General features: G+C 31.0%; 4 protein-coding genes across 8 annotated transcripts in view; 1 reads left to right on the plus strand and 3 right to left on the minus strand.

The window, feature by feature from the left end:
- Positions 1-2,096: 2,096 nt before the first annotated feature.
- On the plus strand, positions 2,097-4,842 carry LOC120773088 (probable lysine-specific demethylase 4A). 2 transcript variants are annotated; one of them, XM_040102057.1, is made up of 4 exons: positions 2,097-2,574; positions 2,641-3,502; positions 3,567-3,817; positions 3,977-4,842. In XM_040102057.1, the coding sequence occupies exons 1-4, from the start codon at positions 2,328-2,330 to the stop codon at positions 4,021-4,023; spliced, it is 1,407 nt and encodes a 468-aa protein (XP_039957991.1). In that variant the 5' UTR covers positions 2,097-2,327; the 3' UTR covers positions 4,024-4,842. The 2 variants fall into 2 exon arrangements, with proteins under 2 accessions (XP_039957991.1, XP_039957990.1); XM_040102056.1 differs by having other exon boundaries at positions 2,098-2,574; positions 3,567-4,842.
- A 1,208-nt stretch (positions 4,843-6,050) lies between these two features.
- On the minus strand, positions 6,051-10,342 carry LOC120773087 (cullin homolog 1). Of its 4 annotated transcripts, none has more exons than XM_040102053.1 (4): positions 10,152-10,342; positions 7,932-8,933; positions 6,824-7,858; positions 6,051-6,759 (listed from the first exon to the last, which is right to left on the minus strand). In XM_040102053.1, exons 2-4 carry the CDS (start codon positions 8,784-8,786, stop codon positions 6,358-6,360), a joined length of 2,292 nt encoding a protein of 763 aa, XP_039957987.1. In that variant the 5' UTR covers positions 8,787-8,933; positions 10,152-10,342; the 3' UTR covers positions 6,051-6,357. The 4 variants fall into 4 exon arrangements, with proteins under 4 accessions (XP_039957987.1, XP_039957989.1, XP_039957986.1 ...); XM_040102055.1 differs by lacking the exon at positions 10,152-10,342 and adding an exon at positions 9,918-10,010; XM_040102052.1 differs by lacking the exon at positions 10,152-10,342 and adding an exon at positions 9,268-9,349.
- A 386-nt stretch (positions 10,343-10,728) lies between these two features.
- LOC120773089 lies at positions 10,729-11,884 on the minus strand. Its single transcript, XM_040102058.1, has 3 exons — positions 11,793-11,884; positions 11,253-11,731; positions 10,729-11,178 (listed from the first exon to the last, which is right to left on the minus strand). Exons 2-3 carry the CDS (start codon positions 11,720-11,722, stop codon positions 11,022-11,024), a joined length of 627 nt encoding a protein of 208 aa, XP_039957992.1. The 5' UTR covers positions 11,723-11,731; positions 11,793-11,884; the 3' UTR covers positions 10,729-11,021.
- A 2,466-nt stretch (positions 11,885-14,350) lies between these two features.
- Positions 14,351-21,306, minus strand: part of LOC120771741 — a 40,598-nt gene continuing 33,642 nt past the window's right edge. The window contains exon 2 of the mRNA XM_040099913.1: positions 14,351-14,562. Within this exon, the coding sequence (XP_039955847.1) occupies positions 14,359-14,562 (204 nt within the window). The 3' untranslated portion in view covers positions 14,351-14,358. The remainder of the gene's footprint in view (positions 14,563-21,306) is intronic.

A 21,306-nucleotide genomic window follows, 5' to 3' on the forward strand; every position in this document is an offset into this window, starting at 1 on the left:
GGAGGTTTAACTTACTAGGTGTGTTCAAAAAGTAAGGTGTTTTTTGAATTTCGTGGTGCATGTGGATTCTAATTTAAAATATTTCGTGTAACATTCCAATGTAAGTCATGATATCTATGTATTGGATCCATAACTGTTTTCATGAAAATTATTGTCCTTCTAAAACTACAACATTTTTCAATCCTTCAAGCAATGTAAGAATTTCTTCCACCGTTTTGACGACCAATAATGAATCGAGCTAATTTTTCGGAAACAAGTTCTTGTATGGACAACTTTCACATTTGACAAGATATATTCACGAAATTTGGTATATGTTATTTTCTAAGGCAACAATGTAATCTCCGAAGAAATTGATCAGATCGGTCAACTATAGCATATAGCTACCATACAAACTGAACGATCGGAATCAAGTTTTTGTATAGAAAACTTTCACATTTGACAATGTATCTTCACCAAATTTGGTATATATTATTTTCTAAGGCAACAATGTAATCTCCGAAGAAATTGATCAGATCGGTCAACTATAGCATATAGCTACCATACAAACTGAACGATCGGAATCAAGTTCTTGTATGGAAAACTTTCACATTTGACAATGTATCTTCACCAAATTTGGTATATATTATTTTCTAAGGCAACAATATAATCTCCGACAAAAATTGTTCAGATCGGATTACTATAGCATATAGCTTACATACAAACTGAACACATAGTTACTAAGAGAAATGCACCTGTATATTAGCTTCGGTGATACTCATAGTTGTACACTGTCTTCAAAATCATCTTTCAACACTTCTTGGCTTCAATTTATATGGCGCCCAATTATATTCGCCTGCTTTTCAACGTTTTAAAATGACAACTTGGGTGTCTGAGAATCCTAAAGATTTTGCCAGCTCTGCTTGTGTTTGGATCAAATTATTTTACGTTCAATTTAACGACTAAAATGAAATTAAGTCTTATAATAAAGCTGAAAATGCCAAATGGGATAAACAGTCAGTCCGTATATTCTACTGATAAAAATATTGAAGAAAGTAAAAATTTGTCAAAGAAAAGGTTTTGCATCTAGGTCTGTACGAACCAAGTAGTTCATAAGTGCTTAACTATGGCCCATTTTCGACATAATCAGAATGATGAGACGAGTTGAAATCCGGGTGACTGTCTGTATGTCCGTCCGTCCATCCGTACAAGCATAAACTTGAGTACAAATTGAGATATCTTGATGAAACTAGGTTTACGTGCTCCTTGCCACCCAATAGAGGTTGGTATTTCAAATGGGCTATAACTAAGCAACATACATATTAGGTCACAACACTGTAATTTAGTACAAACGATGATCAGTGAATGACATCTACGAGTTGAAACATTTTAAAAAGTGTACATTTCTCACAATTCATATAAACTTGCTAAGGAGTAAATATTGGTGTACCCCCATAAACATACATACATATGTATATGTATAAGTATGTATATATGAAAATGGGTGAAATCGATAGAAGAAGTGTGGATATTGTACTCTCCATATAACAGTTATTCTCTACTCAATTAATTTAAAATTAATTAAATACCGACTTCCTTTTTAAAAATAATTACACTACTCAACAAAAATGAAGGAAAAAATTGCCACTGATGTGCCAAGAGGACTGTGGGATACTATCTTTTTAATATTTATTATTATTTAGTAAACCAAAATTAGCAAGAAAATCCCTCTAACATTACAGTCGCAAAATTACTGTAAATTAGCGTATTAAGAGGAATTTTCGTAGATGCTATAACAAAACGAACGATATAATGGGAGTTCAATAAAGAATATTCGAGAAAATTTTACCATTTCGGGGGTTGAAAAATTTTCAGACGTTCGAAGATGGCTTAAAAGTTTCTCAGTCGAGTCGACTAAATTAGTATCTTACTCAAATTGAGTTATAAAGCTATACCAGAGATGTTACTTTTTTCAATAATACATGGTATGAATGCGATACTTTTAATTATTTTACTATTTTAGATTTAAATTTAAGACCTATAACAAATGTAAGTTATATTTATAAAACAAAAACTAAATAAATGCCTTTATTTTAACCATTAGTAAGTAATTAATAATTTGCTATAAAGATAGTATATTTTCACAAAGTTTATTGAGCAACACTAAATGCGACTCTGTGTATAACAGCTGGCATTGCATATTCTGCATTGATAATTTTCAGAAAAACTAGTGAAAACATTAAGCTCATCTATAAATATACATCTATTACTTGTTGTACATAATAATAAAATTTTTCAAATATCATAATTATAAAATTTGAAAGAAGAAAATTTGATTGTGTTGTCATAAAATGTCCCTTAATTCGGGCTGCACTGAAAATGAGCGTAATAAGATACCAAGGATCATGACGTTCCGTCCCAGCTACGAGGAATTCAAGAATTTCTCAAGTTATGTCGAATACATGGAAAGTCGTGGTGCAAACTTAGCCGGACTAGCAAAGATTATACCACCACCAGAATGGGTGCCACGGAAATCCGGTTATAATATAGACAATATAAATATGACAATACCCGCACCAATTTGTCAAGTAGTATCAGGTAAACAAAATGCAACCACAAATTTGCACCTTTTGTTTTTCATTTTCGCATACCTTAATTTTACAGGTAAACAAGGTGAATATCAGCAAATCAATGTGCAGAAACGTTCTATGACTTTGCGACAATTTAAAGAAATGGCTGAGTCGGAACGTTATCAAACGCCACGACATTTTGACTACGATGATTTGGAACGAAAATATTGGAAAAATGTAACATATATAGCACCATTTTATGCGGCTGATGTAAAAGGTTCCTTAAGTGATCCGGATTTGCGAATTTGGAATATAAATTGTTTAGACACAATACTGAATTACGTGAACAAGGATTACGGTATTGAAATTGACGGCGTAAATACGGCTTATCTGTATTTTGGTATGTGGAAGAGCTCTTTTGCTTGGCATACAGAAGATATGGATTTATATTCAATAAACTACCTCCATTTTGGTGCACCAAAGACTTGGTATGCAATACCACCCGCATATGGTCGGAGATTAGAAAAGTTGGCGAATAGACTTTTCTATGAAAACTATCAAAATTGTAACGCATTTCTGCGTCACAAAATGACACTGATAAGCCCACAAGTATTGCGACAGAATAAAATACCGTTCAATAAAGTAACACAAGAAGCTGGAGAAATTATGATAACATTTCCTTTTGGCTACCATGCTGGTTTCAATCATGGTTTTAATGGCGCAGAGTCAACTAATTTCGGTTCTAAGCGATGGATTGAGTATGGCAAGCGTGCCAGCATTTGTAATTGTCGGAAGGATATGGTGAAAATATCAATGGAAACATTTGTGCAGCGATTCCAGCCAGAACGTTACGAAAACTGGCTAAAAGGTATCGACTATGGTTGTCATCCAGAAGAACCTGGAAAAATTTGCGCTGCACCACCACCCACAATCAATAAATATTATTATTCTAAGAGGTAAGAAGTTTTTGCAATTTATATTTTTATTTTAATAAATGTAACCTATTCTTACTATATGCAGAAGACAGTCTGAATCAATGGAGTCGGTGGCGTCACAAAGTTCAACGTCAAAAGCTAAGGATTCCAAACAAAAGCGTGGTTGCACCTCACTTGCTGTGCCAGAAGACCCCGCCACCAATGCGTGTTTTGCCAAAGTGCCGAAAATTATATTAACGAAAATAGATAGTGCTAGCAGCAAAAATCTAGATTTTAATGCCATAGCAGTGGTGCGCCTCAAAAAACTTTGGAATGACATACCATGTGAAAAGGAAGGTAAGAATCTGCTAACCAATGGCATAATCAAAAATACCAAAAGGATGCGTTTTCAAACGAAAACTATAAAGCTAGATGATGAGGACTAGTCTCAAGTTAGATTTTTATTTTATTTAACATTACTTTGATTATTTATTTTTTTATACCTATATGCATAAGGAATGATTTGCTATGACATTCGACTGACGTCACCTCGATTGGATTAGTAAAAATGACAGCAGTTTTAACAAAGCCGCATCTGTAACGGTGAAAAATGCTGTAAATACTACAAAAGCCTTTACATTAATCGAGCTCCTTCATATAATATTAATATATTTTGTGTTTGTTTGTAATGCTATATGAAACTGCTGACATTTATCCATAATGGTTAGAGATTTGTAGCACTAAAATTAACACTAATTAATTTTACGTTTATATGTAATTGTCAATTTTCTTTTATTTTATTCCATTTGTTAAACAAATCTGCAATTGCGGGCAAAATATAATTTATTTTTAAAAGGATGTTCACATAGTCTAGTCTTGGCATTACTTTTCGCAATCGATGGCCATACAAAATTTTCCATTTTGAGCAATATTTTATATTTTCTAATATTAAATAACATACACTTTTTTGATTTTTTGGACTCTGTGAATTTTGTACGAGTTATTGTTTAAAAGTTGTATTTAGATTTAATAAAAATATATATGTTTTAACAAATGTATATTTAAATTTAAGACTTTCAAGCAGGAATCACATGATGTGACAAAACAAAACAAAAAAAATCAGTTCCAGATGTGAACATTAGTATTATGTACATACAGTGCGTCTAAATGTGTGTGTATATAACGACTATGTTTAAAATTTATGTAATGTTACTTAATTCTTGTGACCATTTGTTTATTTAATGAAAGCCAAAACAAATTATATTTCTTATCATTTAAAATTCTTACCTAGCTTAGAACGACTATTTGGTCAAACAAAATCATATATTATTAAGGGTCCTTCTCAAATCATTAATTGATTGAGTAAAACATACAAACACCAATTGACAATTTTTTTTTGTAATTATTCTTATGAGCCTATATTGAAGTAAAAGGAATGTCAAATTGTATCATAACCATATGTTTGGTTTATTTAGCTATTAAGAGTAGTACACATAAGTATGTACTGAATTGATGGTGTTCTAAGGCTACGCATAGAATCCTGCCCGATAAAGAAATTCAAGGTGCTCGGCCGCCATGGATTATGGCTTCTACATCTCTGAGTTTTTTTCCCCACCAAAAAAATTGCAAGAGATTTGCTCAAACGAAGAGTGTCGTTATCCTCCTAACTATTCAGTTTAAACATTTTTATATATAAATTTTGCATACAAAAAAAGACATTAGGTTGTGTATTTCTAATAAATTAATACTCACAACTAAACTTGTGTTTGGTTCGAGAAGAATACATATGTATTATATATATATACATAAGTATATATAAAATAATATTGTAAAATAAAAACACACAAAAAAAAAAAAAAATAAAATAAAATAAAATACTGTGCTCAGACTTGGAGCTGTAATTGATGTCTACGTATATTATAATATTCATGTTGTCGCAGGTAATATTTGGAAATCGTAATCAATTTTATTACAATTTATTTAAAATTTTGAGAAATTGATCAACAGTTTCGATTAATGGCTTTTTAATATAACTGAATCGATTAAGCGTTTACCAACACTGATTCCCATTGTTTTTATCCTTATTCTGCTTCGCCTCATGATCGCATGTTGGAAATAAATTCCTGGAAGTGCATATCGGGCAATTTTTCGTTACTCGCTGTGCATTTATGTTCGCCTGGTAATCAGAATACATTTTTCTACCGTTTCTCGTACAAACAGCGGGCGCTGCCGAGTTGATTGATTGCGTTGCTTTGTGGTTCTCTCAACTGCGTACAGGCGATCATGAAAAGTAGGAAGGTGTCGAATATTCCCTAGTCAGGCGTTTAACAACAATAATTCAACTATTCATTGGAAGTAATTTCCAGACGTACATATGCGGACCCTTACATTGCATTTATGTTCGCCTGGTGTGCAGAACTCGGATTACAAAGCAGCGGAAACCGAAAGCGACGCCGACCGAAGTCATTGAAAATTCTGGGCACCCTACTACACAATAAAAATGAATGTAAAATTGCTAATTTTTTATATTTTATTATTTGCATTACATATCCAATGGATTTTATGATTAAAAACAAATAGTAAGCCCAAAAGAAATGATGCTTCGAAATAAACTGAATGACATGATTTTTGTTTGTTTGGAATATTATTGAAAAGTCAAAATAGAATTATTGTTTTCCAATAATTGCAAATGTCATGCGTTCAATTAGTTAACTTATTCGTATTTATTTTTGAATGTAACATGCGTTGCGTGAAGTTTGAAATTGGTTAAAATGCTAATTTAACAAAAAAAAAAAATATTAAAAATATGAAATAATTCTCAACGCCCCTGCACGAGTTGTTTATGTGCAACTGCTGATTGAGTGTACGCACTGATTTCAGTGATTTGAGTAAAACATTTAAGCCAAATAACTATAAGTATCCTTTTGTCCTTCCATACGCTCTAGATACTCCTTTTCGATTAGAATATCAATGCATTTTTTGATCACTTGCACCTTAGGTTTGAAGCGAGACGCCAACTGATTGAGTACTTCGGTAATAAGCTGGGTGTGATTGAGCTTCTTACGCATCTTCATAATGCGCACAATGGCGGCCTGTATGAGCAGTTTGCGATCCTCTTCAATATGTTTATGTACGGCTTCTTGCTCCACTTTGAGCTCAGTCTTAAGCGGTTGATTGATGTTAATGCGAAGTTTCTTGTTTTTATAATCCAAGAATAGCTCCATCACAGAATTGGGATTGAGTGAATTCTCATCGTCCGCACACACAAGCAGTTTGGCTTTCATCAAAATCTGCAGCACCTGTTTAAAAGTATGTAAATATTGTAATTTGATGTCTGGGATAAATGAAATATGAAAATATTACCTGTTTTAGATTTTCTAAGCTAATTTGCGTATTTTCCTGCAATTGTTGTAAAGTGAACTTAGTTTGATCGTTGAACTGCAGCAGCACAGCCATTTGAAACGTGCTTGCTTGCAATGTATACCGATTGCGGAAACAATTGGTCACCAAATCACCTTTGCACAGATTATATAACCAATTCAGTTTGCGGCCTGAATGCCGATTTGCATAGAATTCATTGAACTGCTGTACGGAACGTTCCAATTCGGAGGGCAGCAAAAATGTGGTACTCTGATTAAATGGCCATGAACCGGATGACAATACTTCAATGCTAAAATCAATTTCTTGTGGTATTCTTGCGTTCACTAAGTGCTGCTTGAAGCTAGCATTCAAATCCTTGGAAAGACCAATATCTTGGAACATCCTTTGCAATTTGATTGTGTATTCGTAACCACAAGTTTGCTTCAATTTCGAAATCATTATCGCCTCCGCATCATCTGAAGCCGATGTATGATACACTAAACGTTTGGCAAGCATTTTTGAGTAGAACTTTTGGAAAACGTCCTTGTCTTCAATATATTTAAAGACAACCATAACTTGGTTCAAATTGTCCTCGAGCTCTTTATCTTCGGGATTCTTGGAAGATTTCTTCAGCAATAAATCGCAGTATTTGGCAAGCAATTCTGGCGACTTATTAGCGCTATTCACCTGTGTCACTTCATTCAAGTTGATGAATTTCTCACATGCTTTGTCAAGTGCAGCCACAAAACCGTTATCATTGTTGAAGGCCATGACCACGAGACCATGATATTTCTTATGTACTTCTAATATGGTTTGCACATACAATTTCGGATCGTTTGCTGCTTCAGCGCCGGCTTTCTTTATGGCCTCAGTACCTTGCTCTAATATGTGCTCGCCAAGTAGTAGCTTTAGATCGGTTAAATTTTCGGGATTACGTGCTACTAAACTGTACATGCGTTTCAAGTCATCATTCTTATCATCATTAAGAAATTTCTGAAATTCAGCGCGCAATCTAACTAAATGCTTCTCAATCAAAGCCTGTAGGAAGATATAAACAAATTTCGCTTGTTTTTAATGAATACAATACAAATAATGATAGATTAAATAATACCTGTTCACACGTCTTGATCAATATATTATGTGTACTCTCATGTAAATATGAAAACTCGTCACGATTCACTCGTTTGCTTTCTTCGTCAAGGCGATCTTCAACGTGCTTTAAATAATCAGACACTGAAGAGTTATTCAGATATACTTCCGATTCCTTTTTATAAAACTCAGCAGTTTTCAGTATAAACTTATTCTCAAAGTGATCTCTATATACAGATAATTTTTTGGAATTATCCGAATCTGTATCTTCTTCATTAAAGCCTAATTCCACATAAGAATTTATGACACTCTTAATGAGGTGACGATTTATAGTTTGAGAATTACGTTCCTCTTCAATGGAGCGCAGTACTGCATTTGTAACGGATTCATTTAGATTTTCAAATAAATTTTCTTTCCACGTAACCAATGCAAGTCGATATACGTCATATATACCCTTTTGACCCTCCTCGCATTCTCGCTTCACCCAATGCCGATTTAAATAACTGCATATACCGTTGAGCACTTTACTTGAGAATTGATATGATTCCCATTGCTTGGTGTAGTGCGTCAGCCTAATTTCTTCACCCTGAATATATTCAAAGGCTTTCTGTAATCTAGTTAAATAATTTTTAAGGAACTCCTTTAGACGGTCATATAATTTTTTGCCAACGAGTTGTGCGCCACCTGCACGGACCATGGAACGTTGCACAGTATTCACACTTGTACAATAGTTATATACAAATGTGTACAGGTGCATATAACGATCAGTCGATAGATTAGACTTTTCTGGTTGAAACACTTGTTTAATGCCATCTTCCAATTCATTCCAGATATCATCGAGACTTGTTGGCTTCACTACCGCATTGGGACGCTGCATTTTCTTGGCTACGGGTGCAAATGCGCAAGAAGCGTTGCGTGGAGAAGTCGCAGTTTGAGACGTTAACGTTGCTAGTTGCTGCTCGTGCACTTGTCTTTTTGAGGCTCTATTACGCTTTATTTTTAATGGATTTATGATGGAAAATCTCTGCATTATAAAATATATGAAAAAAAATTAAATATTAAATAAAAAAAAAAATAGTTTATTTGAACTAGTGTTCGTTTTTTAAGGTCACTGAAAAGTCGCTTTCCCAATTTTTCCAATTAAATATTCTTTGTTTAAATTTGTGTGTTTTTTGTGCATGAAACCAGGATAAACTTGTGAGCTTAAACCGTTCTAACTGAAATGGGATAACATTTTAAACGCAAAATGCAACCAATTGTGTTGTTTCAGGCATTTATAAATAAAATGTATTGAAACAAAATACCGTAGCACGTAAAATTAAATATATATGCGTGGAATACACCTTCCTAACTGTTACCATTATTTTTTAGGGTTGTCTTGAAATATTGATACTAAATTAATGTTTTGTTATATTTACTAGCTCCACAAGTTATTACACATTTAGAAACTGTTTTATTATTGCAGAAAAAGATTGATTTTCCTTCTTTGTGGTGTACACAAAAACATATGGCAACAGCCTTCCAACTTTCCAATTCAATTAATGCTACTTGATACAAGTATAGTTTCCTCACTTGCACTCACATATGTATATCAAATAACTCCGTATGGAATGAGGAAGTAATATGATAAGAAAGAGAAACAAAATGATTTTTCAACAGCACTCTTCGCATCAAATTGGTATTAATTTTTTTCCTATTTAATTTATAAAAGGTTCGCAACTTTTGCTGGGGTCAACAATTTTGTGACCTCGGTGCAGTTGCTTGGCTTCGTCATTGCTCAATATCACATTTTCTCCTCTAAACCTTATGCTTACTTCATGATTTATGCCAATCCAATGAAATTTACTGAAAATCATGAGCCAAAGCCAGATAAGTATGTACATACATACACACGAGCTGCTTACATGCACAAACAGGCACCAACAAAAAAATTTTTTTCTGTAGTAATCTCACATTGCACGCTTATTATATATTTCTTTAATTTATGTTTTCCGTGTTTATTTGTTACCTTTAACACTATTAATTTAGTTTCGTTAATTTATTTCCAATATTTTAAAAATTTCTATTGTTAATAATTCACGCATAATTCTCTTTGTATACAAAAATTAAATGACTATCTCAAAACACGATGACACACGATCATCGAAATCAAAATACAGTGAATTATTGTTTAGGGCATATTCATTACATGAAACAACATGATAGCTATTTCTCATTTATTTACTTCCTATAAATCACTTACACTTGCAAAACAATGTTAAATTGTGTATGTTATTAAAAATACAACAGCTCACTTCTAGCAACTTTAACTAATAGAAATTATCATTATTTAATGTTTAGCTTTTCTTGGATGGGACAGCACCAAGTTGCTTCCAAGCACTGGAATGCTTTTGTGAGTTGCCATACTTTTACTTTTCGTAGCAATAATTGAAGTTGTTATTAGTAAATAATTTAGTTTTAACATATGATCCACAAGAATTGAAATATATTTTAAATTTTAATAGAATTTAAAGAAACAATATTTATCCAAAAATGCAGATTATTCATAAAATATTTATAATCAAATATGATTTGGCAAGACTATACGTTGTTACCAATGTTGCTTAATTATATTGTATCTTAAGAGTTTCGTCAAAAAAAGGGTGTTATGGGTAAATTTAATATTTATTATTTAACATTTTTTAACGTTGGTTGTCAAAAAGCCGTTACTATTGTTGTTTCAAAAAAAAATATCAGATTTATATATTGTTTACAACTTAATACTTCCAATAATGATTGAAGACAAATAAAAAATATCTACATATATATAAGCTTGAAACTTTTAAATTAAAAACGTATTTATATTTAAGCCCACTTATAGTTGGATCTTCTTCAAGTACATATGTACATTCATAAATATTTTATTAGTATCACAAATTTGTTTCGAGTAGAGAGTTATAATATACCACGGAAAATGGAGAGTACTGTATGCTCCCCAAATCTAACTTATTATAAATGGATCTCAAAAACATAAATAAATACAATTCAAAAACAGAACATAGAAAGTTATAGGATTGTATCCAAACGATTTTTCTGTTCCATTATGTAAGTAATATTTCAATGCAATTCATACTCATAATATTCGAATTTGTTGGCGATTCACTTCGAATAAAGTATGATCTTCATCCTCACTATTATCATCCTCAATAGAAACGGGTAGAGGTACCAGCTCATGCGTACTGCGATCACCTTGTACACCGTACCTGCGTTCAGCTCTCGACAAACGCAATCTTCGGTAGAATAAAAGACAATTTCACACACGTGTGCTGGCGGGTGGTTTGTTATAAAGCAAAAAAGCACTTACCTATAAACCCGTACAACAATAAAGAGCATTGCGCACATACTAAGGCCAATAAATATATAGAACCCGGTTATATACGAACCGGGCAAATCATCATCTTCATAATCGAGATTTGCATCTTTGGTTTTGTATTTCGTTTCTTCAACTACGTGACTAAAACGCTCTTTAGGTGATATCGTAGGTTCCTGTGGTACAGGTGACAGTTTTTGTTGTTTTTCTACCGCGAAACTTTGTTGGTCATTTTTAATTGTTGTTATTTGTTCATGTGCTGCTGCCGGTTCTTCTTTAGCGTTCTTATCGGGGACAACATGATGCAATTCATTCTCGGGAAGTTTTATTACTTCATCCACAGGTATCTTATCATCATGCAAATCTTTTTTCAATGTTTGATTCCCGGCAGAGACGTTTACAGTTAGCAAATATAAGCACATAATCAGTAGTGTAAAGCAATCCATTAATTTCAGTTTAGCCATTCTATGCTTCTGTAAAAAGTTGAGTTTTATTTGCTTCATTTGAGAAATATTTAATTGATTGTTTATTTACCCAACAAAATTGCACAGTTCACACAACATACTCGCCTGTAGTGAATTGTATGTTTTTAAGCCTAAAGCAGTGTGGCCAGATGTCGTATGCCTATGTGCATTTGATGAATTTGTCAAGCTTGACAGTATACAATGTAGTTGCCTTTTTTTATAGCTTAAGCTGTTTTTTTCTGTTATTTTTAAAATTGTTGATGCATCTTAATTTTTTAAAGATTTTGTATTTTTTTGCGTTTATTAACTTGAGTTATATTCCATAATTATTTTCATCGCAGTGACTGGCTACACCGAACAGCTGACTCTTGTTTACATTTACTAGCGCCGTAGTGTATGCAATTGTTTTGTGGTAATTGTTTTGGAAGTACGCATATATTTACCAGTTACACTGTGGTGGATTTTATTTAAAATATATGTGCTTCTAGTTGGATTTTTTTTAAAGGTTGAAACAAATATTTCAATTGAAGATAATATTTTTTAATAATAAATATATTTTAAAAGAAATATATTATGTAAAGCATTTTCTGAGCGCCTTTAAAAATACCAATAATTTTCCGTATTGTCCTCAAACTCACCTTAGCAAATTTAAAATACCATTATTTGAAATAAAACACCGTGTTTAATTGTAGATTATTAAAGTTTATATTGTTTAATTATGTATGGTCTAGACTTTTTAACTAAATATTATACATATATGGAAATTAAATGTTTATAATGCGTGCACATTTATATATTTGCATGTCTCTTGCGACTTGCCAAAAGAACGACAACTAATATACATACGTGTGTACATATACACTTGTTTACTAGTATATAATAGCAATATTATTCGTAAGAATATTCATTAGTTTTTATGTACATGTATGTATATATTGTTATTTATTTATATTTATGCATGTATGTATATGTATTTATGTACATGTGGGAATTATATTAAAAATATTTTATTATTGAAACGAGCTTACCACATACATATGTATACCGCGTGTGTAAACGTTTACTTAAGAGCGTACAAAGCAAACAAAAATGCGACTATTGTACAGCCTAACAACTAGCATCACATAGAGAATAATTTATTAACAATACTGTTGCCATACATGCATTTCGTTTAAGAAAATAGCGAAAATTCATAACATTTTATTTACAAACATATATAGAGGTTTCATGTAAGTATGTTTGTTAACATTTTGATCGATTTGTATTTTCAATTTTTAATTAATTTCATATTTGTGGTATATATGCATGTATGTATGTGTGTTTTTAATGCTAAAACATAACTATTGAATATATGTACATATATTTGTATAATATGTACATACTTATATATATTATATTATACGTAATATATTTTTCACTAAATTAAAATATCTGTGATTTAGCTGCATGTAAAAACGATTTTTACATGCGTTGGCATATTTGCAATAATTTTGTTTCATTTATTTTTAATTTTTTTTTTTAGTTTAAAACATTAATTCAAAAATCGTTGATTTTCATTTATGTACATATGTATGCATATATTATTAAACTGGATTTCGGCTTTATGTACATATGTATAACTGTTTTTGCAAAAAATTATATACATATGCATATTTTCTTTTCTGACGTTGTGTTAATGCCCATTAAACATAACAAATATTTTTTTTTTATTATTTATTTATTTTTTATGTTTTCTATATAATTAACTTATTCGATATTTTTCATAAGCATAATTTTATTATTATTTCATATTTTATATTTAATGTTTTTGTTTTTTATTTAATTATTTTTAAGCTTTCGTTGTACTCCATAACATTACATTAAATTGCTTACATTATATATAATTAACTAAAAATATTTTTCTCGATTTTTAATTATTTGTATTAAACATATTTTCGTGTTTATATATAATTTTTATGAAGGATATAGCAAAAGAAAAATTAAAAAAAAAAATTATTAAGAACATAGCAAAAGAAAAGTCAAAAAAAATATGAAATAACAAGGAATGCAAAAAAAAAATTAAATTAAGTCAAGCATAGAAATATTTAAATAGGAAAGCTACAAATATTTACATAATTATTACAAGGTTAACAGACTTACAAAACACATATTTTTCACAATTTCCAGCGTTCTTTGACTCTTTCGTATATAATTTCAGCGTGCTTTTCATATTTAGAACGATTTTTTTTAAACACACAAAAAAAACTATTCCAAAACCAAAATTAATTAAAAATATTTTTCTAATAAACAATTTGAAATCAAGCTCAAAATCGAAACTGGTTTCAATAAAAATTTCAAATAAAAATGCTAACTAATAATAATGAAACTCATGTACCATAATTACCAGATCTAATAAAAGTTCGCATAAACAAAATTTCGAAAACAAAAATTAATAAAAAATGCTCAAATGTCATATGCAAACTGCTTTTATATAATGTTATGCTGAAGTCTATGCATTTTTGAATTTTATTTCAGTTTCGCTTACTTCGCGCTTTTTATTTTGTCTCCCATTTAGCTCTCTCTATTTCTATTCCTTTTCTTACAATAAGCTAAATTTTGTATTTTTCTGTAATTTCTTATTTTTCTTCACTTTTGCTTTAAATCATGCTGCCAAACATGCGCTTGCCGCGCGTCAACACCAAACTGACCACCATAACGGTGAGCAAGAAGAAGACCAGACTCAGAAATGTTGTGATGTAGCGACATCTTTGGCGGAATTTCTTTTCCTTTTCCATTTTGATGCGTAGCTGCTCGGCACGTGGCAGGTCCAAAGTGAAGTCGGACTCAGGACGTGATGATGGCTGTAATGATGTGAGAAGAAATATTTGAAATTAATAAAATGTTCAGTGCTTAGGGTGTAAGGAATAAGAGACACAGTACTGGCCCTAACCCCCAAAAATGTTTAAATTCAGTGGATTGATAATTAATTAATAAAATTACTAGTTTTTTCAACCAAAAATGCTAATGCTTTGATGTTGTTTATCATTATTTGTTACTAAAACCGTTATAAAGCCGAGTGTTTGTTTACAAACATTTACAGCAGGAGTGACAGTAGTAGTGACAGTATCAGTCACAGTAACACTAGCAGTAACAGCAACAGCAACAGCAAGTGAAGCAGTAACAGTAACCGTAACAGCAACAGTAACAGCAAGTGTAGCAGTAACAGCCACAGCAACAGCAAGAGTAGCAGTAGGAGTGACAGTATCAGTAACAGTGATTAATAATAAATTTCGTATTAACTGAAATATAGTTTGTTTACTTATTACAACAAATACAAAATTGTGCACATATTTGTTATAATTTTGTTTTGCGATGCAGCATTAGTGTTATTTTTTGGATTTTCCGCATTTCAACTTGAATTTTAATATAACCAAAAAACGTTGCAAATTTTAGTGAATTACAAAAACAATCAAAATTTACAAAAAAAGTCAGAAATATGATTATTAATTCATATTAAATCAAAAGAGTAATATGCTGATACTTAAACCTATATGAAACCAGTTTTCATGCAATAAATGTCGCCTAATACGCACCCTTTGATCACAAGACATTATTAAACCCACAAAAAAAGAAAAAAATATTCGCAAACTGGGACGACACGCTCTTTTGCTCATATATTCGCATATATGTTTGTATGCATGCATAAATAGTTACACATATGTATGTACATACATATGTAAATGTGGGCTTGGAGCTTGGAGCCGCGCTGATTGACTGACGCTTGCGTAAGGTTAACTGTGTTCGCGCGCACGCGTTGAATGAAGTGATTTTGTGCTGATTAGTCGCCGGTAGACTAACTTTTGGTTGTTTTATGAAATTGTCATATATATTTACATACATGTAAGTATGTTTAATGTGAGTAGCAAAGTGATTTTATCAATTTCTTTCAAATCTCAACAATTTGAATGATGTTTCTGTGACTAAAGTCTATAATGTATGTAGCTTAATGCTAAAATATATATGAGCTGAGTTGATTTAGCCATTTCCGATTGATTGTTGCTGTTGTTGTAGGGGTAGAAAACGTTTCTGAAGTAATTTCGGGAAATGGTGCCGAGTTGACAGACCTTTGCAGGATAAAAATACGGGTCCGTTTGTATTAATTAGAACCGACTGTTGTGGGAACGGTTCGTGTGGACGTCTATCTGTATGTATGTATATATGCGAATTGATTATGAAATTTTGCACACATCGTTTCTTCCTCAAGAAGCTACTCATTTGTCGACATGGACAATATCGAACGACTCTAGCATTTAGCTGTCATACAAACTGAACGATCACAATGAAATTCTTGTATGGAAACTTCTTTATTTGTGAACGTTTTTTCTTGCGTTTTTAATAAATTTTAATTTTTTCATTAATTTTTTAGTTATTGTTACCCTGTCTATTAAAAGTCATCGCACAAATCAGTAAAACCACTTAAACAATTAACACTATCAGTGCGCTGTTATAAACATAGAAACGGAAATGCAAAAAAAAAATATATATCTACTAATTAATTTATAATGCAAAGTAGCAGCAATAATATACAACAAATTGCTTAAATACTGCAATTAAAAGCAATTAACAAATGCTACAAAGAGTGACCGTTTAAGAGTTTAATGGAAATTTGTTACGTATACGCCGTGTGTGACATATCGACATAAGCCAACCCTGTAGGAATGATTGCTAACATGATTTGTCAGTGTTAATTTTTTATAATTCATAATATGGATTTCAAATAATTCTGGAAAAAGAATTCTCAAATGTTTTTATTAATTTTATTTTAATTTTTTTATATAGTAATTAATTTTTATTTAAATAATTTTATATTAACTATTTTTAATTTTTTAGATATTTTTATAATGAAAACAATTTATTATTAAAATTTTGAAATATTTTTATGAATTTAATTTTTTCAATTTTATATTCTAAATGATGAAATAATCTTTTATTAATAACTTTTGAATATTTTAAGTATATATATTTTTTTATTTTATATATTTTAAACATAAAATAGTTTTTGTATTAATAATTTTGAAATATTTTTCAATTTTAATTTATAAAATAATTATTCAAAAAATTTATGAAACCTTTTTTAATTGTGTTTAGATATTTTTATAATAAAACAATTTGTAATTTAATTTTTTTAAATAATTTTATGAACTGATATATAGTATTTTGTGTACATATGTATGTATATAGTAAAATCATTTTTTTTGAATATTATTAAATATTTTAATTTTTTCTTATTATTTTATATTTTAAGTCATGAAATAATTTTTATTAATACGTCTTAAATATGTAATGAATTATATTTTTATATGTTTCAAATAATAAAATAATTTTTATATAAATTATTTCTAAAATTTTTGTATAAAATTATCTTTTATATATTTTTAATATTTTTAAATAATTATTTATTGTGAATAATTTTTAATATTATTTTATTTTTTTAATAATAAGTTTTAATATTTTATAAACTATATTTTTATTTTTTTTTAAATTATGAAATAATTTTTCTATTCATAATTTGGAAATATTTTTTCAATTTAAAATAATAAAATAATTTTTGTAACTTTTCTTTTATTTTTTTATAAATTTTAATTTATCTTGTTGAATTAAAAAATGTTGAATTAAAAAATTTATAACTGGTTTTAAACTACTTACTTTGACACTGATTTTGGACTAGTTTTTTTAATATTAATTTGAACTGGTGCTAAGATCAGGTACAATATTTATTTAAAAGTAAAAGTATATGTAAGTAAAAAGATTTTTAATAGTAATAGACCAGAAGTAAAACATATAATTTTCAAAGAAGAAAAAAAACCGGTTTAGCCAAATAAACGTTAAAAGCTATTTAAGTGGAATATATGTAATATGAAATAATCTAAAAAAAACTAATCTAAAACTACTTCACTACATTTAAGCTTTTTTCACAAAAAACTCTAAGCTTTTATATTAAACAAAAATAAAGAAATTATATAAAAAAATGTTAGCTTTTATTTTTCTCGCGCGGTGTACTTGTGATAATAGATTCATAACAACACTAAGAACAACAAATAGCAATAAAGTTCAACAGCCGTCATTGTGGTTATTGTGGTCACTCACGTATTGACAAGTGCAGCCACATAGCTAGCTAACTGATGGAAATTAAAAGCGATTAGCATGCGTTCAACGACAGCAACTGCAACAACAAAGTGGCCAATTAAATGCAAATAACTATTTATAGCGATATATGACCAGTATGTATGTGAGTATGGGTAAAAGCCAACGCTGGCCGATAACAACGACAAGCAACCTCTATTTTTGACCTTCATTGGATGTGCGAAAAAATGTGCATATAAATATATGTATGCATGTATTATTATGTACATATGTATGTATGTATGTATTATTATGTACATATGTATATGTACGTTTGTGTATTTGTAGGCGTGCAAGTGCAAACATAAAATAGCTACTGTGTGCAAGTGCACAAGCTTGGTAGCCGTCCCACACACACACATACTCATACATACATGTGTACAAACAAATATTCCTATTGCCATTTATTTATTTGCTCTCAAGATGTTTGTTGGTGGCAAAATTTATTTGAAAAATGTTGTAAGGAGGTGTTAAGAGGCGTAGAAGTCAAGTAATCATCTCAGTCTCGACAGGCGTCGCACTTTTCGCAGCAATGCGGTTTGGCGAAGGCAAACAAAAAATATCAAAATTAAAAAAAAAATGAAAACAAAAAAAATGTGACAAAAATAAATGTTAACACAAAAAAATAGAAAGACAGCACAACAACAAACATTTTCTATGACCGCTAACAGGCAGCTAGCCATTCTTGCATAATCGTACAAAAGCTGACATTGGCATTTTTATGGCGAATTCACATTGTCTTCAATCGCGCTAAGCCATAAAATAATCAAATTGTTTAAAATTTGAAGTTCACACTGTCGATGTTTAACTGAAATGTTTATGTTTATCGCTTTTCATCAACTTTTTCTGTTATTTATTATTTTGATTACTTGCTATGAGTACATATGTACATCCACACATAAGCACTCACGGCGGCACTTGGTAAGTTGGTAGAAATTCCAGCGCGTCATCAGCACTGAAATACCAGTAGCTATTGGCTATTAGTTGCTAGCTGTTGTCGATGACGCCATCAGACGCTGATTTTTTCGTATGCAAGACGCGCACGCGTACATTGTTGAGCTACAAGGAGCTTGGCTGACTGGCCGGCTGTCAGCACATAATTATGAATGTGCTTGTTGTTGTGTATATTTATATTTTTATATTTTTAGCAACAATGTAAGGTATTACCCACATTCACTAGCGTGTTTGTTGTTATTATTACTAATTTAGAAGCTATGCTAATAAAAGTTGGTTTTTATGCATGTGAGTATTTGCCTGTGACAATGACATTGCCCTTCGCCTACTTACAGTACTGTGTTAAATAATTTAAAGCAAATTGTGCGCGTTACGCAGAGATATGTGCTGTTTTCTACAAGCCGTGTACTTAGCTTTGCGCTGGAACTTCCGTTTGCACGTCTCAATTGATTCTTAAGAATCGGGTAATTACTGGGTAATTTTGGTTAGCTTCCTGTTACGGCAATTTGTTATACACAAATGTATGTAGGCATATATAGAAGTTGTCGGCAATTAGTTTGTTGGCATAAATAAATGTGTTATGTAATATATATTGAATCATATCTGATATTTTTGTAATAAGGAGATACCAGTTTTAAATACTATTATTATTATTATCATTACCATATTATTATTACATTAATTATAACAATTGGTAAAATATTTGAATTAAAAATAAGGTATATTTATGTTCAAATAGACAAAAGAAACTGATTCTTTTGCAAAAAGGGCGTCGAGTAAAGATTTGTATTAAAATACGTTAAAATCTGTTCAGTCCGGGTCAATTTTGATCTAATCACTTTTCCAGATGCAGAAATATAGGGGTTACATGGGTTTACGGATTTCAAGAAATCGATTTTTTTATTGTCTTAATAAATTCTAAAATATTGTCCTAAATTTTCAAGTTCATCCGAGTAATACTTTCGGAGATACAACCTTGGAGAACTTGTGTGCTCGAGGTTAGCCAGGCTAAGTGCGCCGTATTTAAACGCGTTTTTTCGAAATTGTGTTTTTGAAGTCGGCTGCCAAGATTTCTCGAGAACTACCAAACCGATCTTCATGAAATTTTACACAAGCTTTTGAGATACAATTCTTAAATACGAAAGAATTTTTCTTCGATTACAACGATTTGAAAAAAAAATATCGCGAAATTTTCACTGAAATTTTAATTTTTTGTAAAAATGTCTGCCAAAAATCCAACTATCAGTTTTTTTCCTTCATCCAAGTTCTAAGTTTATGGTTTAATTAAATTAGAAAAATTTTAATTATACCCTGAACAGGGTATATTAAATTTGCCACGAAGTTTGTAATACCCAGAAGGAAGCGTCGGAGACACTATAAGTATGTATATAAATGATCAGTGTGTTGAGCTGAGTCGATTTAGCCATGTCCGTCTGACTGTCTGTCTGTCTGTATATATACGAACTAGTCCCTCAGTTTTTAAGATATCGTTTTGAAATTTTGCAAACGTCATTTTCTCTTCAAAAATCTGATCATTTGTCGGAACTGCCAATATCGGACCACTATAACATATGGCTGCCATATAAACTGAACGATCGGAATCAAGTTCTTGTATAGAAAACTTTCACATTTGACGTGGTATCTTCACGAAATTTTACATGGATTACTGCTTAAGGTAATAATGTAATCTCCGAAAAAATTGTTCAGATCGGATTACTAAAGCATATAGCTTCCATATAAACTGAATACATAGTTACTAAAAGAAATGCACTTGTGAAGGGTATATTAGCTTCGGTGCAGCCGAAGTTAACGTTTTTTCTTGTTTCACTTTAGATCATCTTGAAAGGAGTTATCCTGCCAACGCGGGCGCATCTTTTTCCGAGACGTCAACGGAAATGGCGTCGCAATTGCTGAGTTTAAAATATTTTTTGTAAAATTTCAGAATTTATGTATGTTTATTAATATAAAAAAATCTAGTGAGATATTTAATTTTTTATGTGAAAAAGGCTGTTCTTTACCAGAGAAAATCCATGTAACCCCTTAAAAGTTTAAATTGCAATTATTCAAAAATACATTAAACGCTATAGTCGTCTAAGCCCACGCCTGCAGCTTAATATATCTACATACATACATATATAGTTTATTTAGTCAAAATTATTTTATGCGTACTTCCCATTTGCCTAAATGACTAACTCGTGTGATCGTTATGGAAATGCCATATTTGGCCAAAATGTTCGCATTTTATTACAAATCGGTTGAAAATGCCAACCGAAGTACGTATTAAATTACCATATTATAAATATCCATTTCGGGTAGAACACAAATCAAGTTATGCGCCAATGCAATGCATGAATAATCCATGTTGCCAGCGTCAAGTGAAGCAAGGGAGGAGGGCTGTAAGACACAGATAGCCCAAAGCCTGATTTGTAATGCATCACTGAATTGCGAACAAGCTGCCGTGGTAAGAC

Source organism: Bactrocera tryoni, chromosome 3, assembly GCF_016617805.1.
Source record: "Bactrocera tryoni isolate S06 chromosome 3, CSIRO_BtryS06_freeze2, whole genome shotgun sequence".
In the NCBI taxonomy this organism is placed as follows: Eukaryota; Metazoa; Arthropoda; class Insecta; order Diptera; family Tephritidae; genus Bactrocera; species Bactrocera tryoni.

Coding starts and splice junctions, on each gene's coding strand:
- LOC120773088 (XM_040102056.1), top strand. CDS start 2,328: ATGTCCCTTAATTCGGGCTGCACTGAAAATGAGCGTAATAAGATACCA. Junction 2,575..2,640: donor AATTTGTCAAGTAGTATCAG/GTAAACAAAATG, acceptor TTAATTTTACAG/GTAAACAAGGTGAATATCAG. Junction 3,503..3,566: donor AAATATTATTATTCTAAGAG/GTAAGAAGTTTT, acceptor TACTATATGCAG/AAGACAGTCTGAATCAATGG.
- LOC120773087 (XM_040102051.1), bottom strand. CDS start 8,939: ATGCAGAGATTTTCCATCATAAATCCATTAAAAATAAAGCGTAATAGA. Junction 7,859..7,931: donor TGATCAAGACGTGTGAACAG/GTATTATTTAAT, acceptor ATCTTCCTACAG/GCTTTGATTGAGAAGCATTT. Junction 6,760..6,823: donor GCTTAGAAAATCTAAAACAG/GTAATATTTTCA, acceptor ACTTTTAAACAG/GTGCTGCAGATTTTGATGAA.
- LOC120773089 (XM_040102058.1), bottom strand. CDS start 11,722: ATGGCTAAACTGAAATTAATGGATTGCTTTACACTACTGATTATGTGC. Junction 11,179..11,252: donor ATTGTTGTACGGGTTTATAG/GTAAGTGCTTTT, acceptor ATTCTACCGAAG/ATTGCGTTTGTCGAGAGCTG.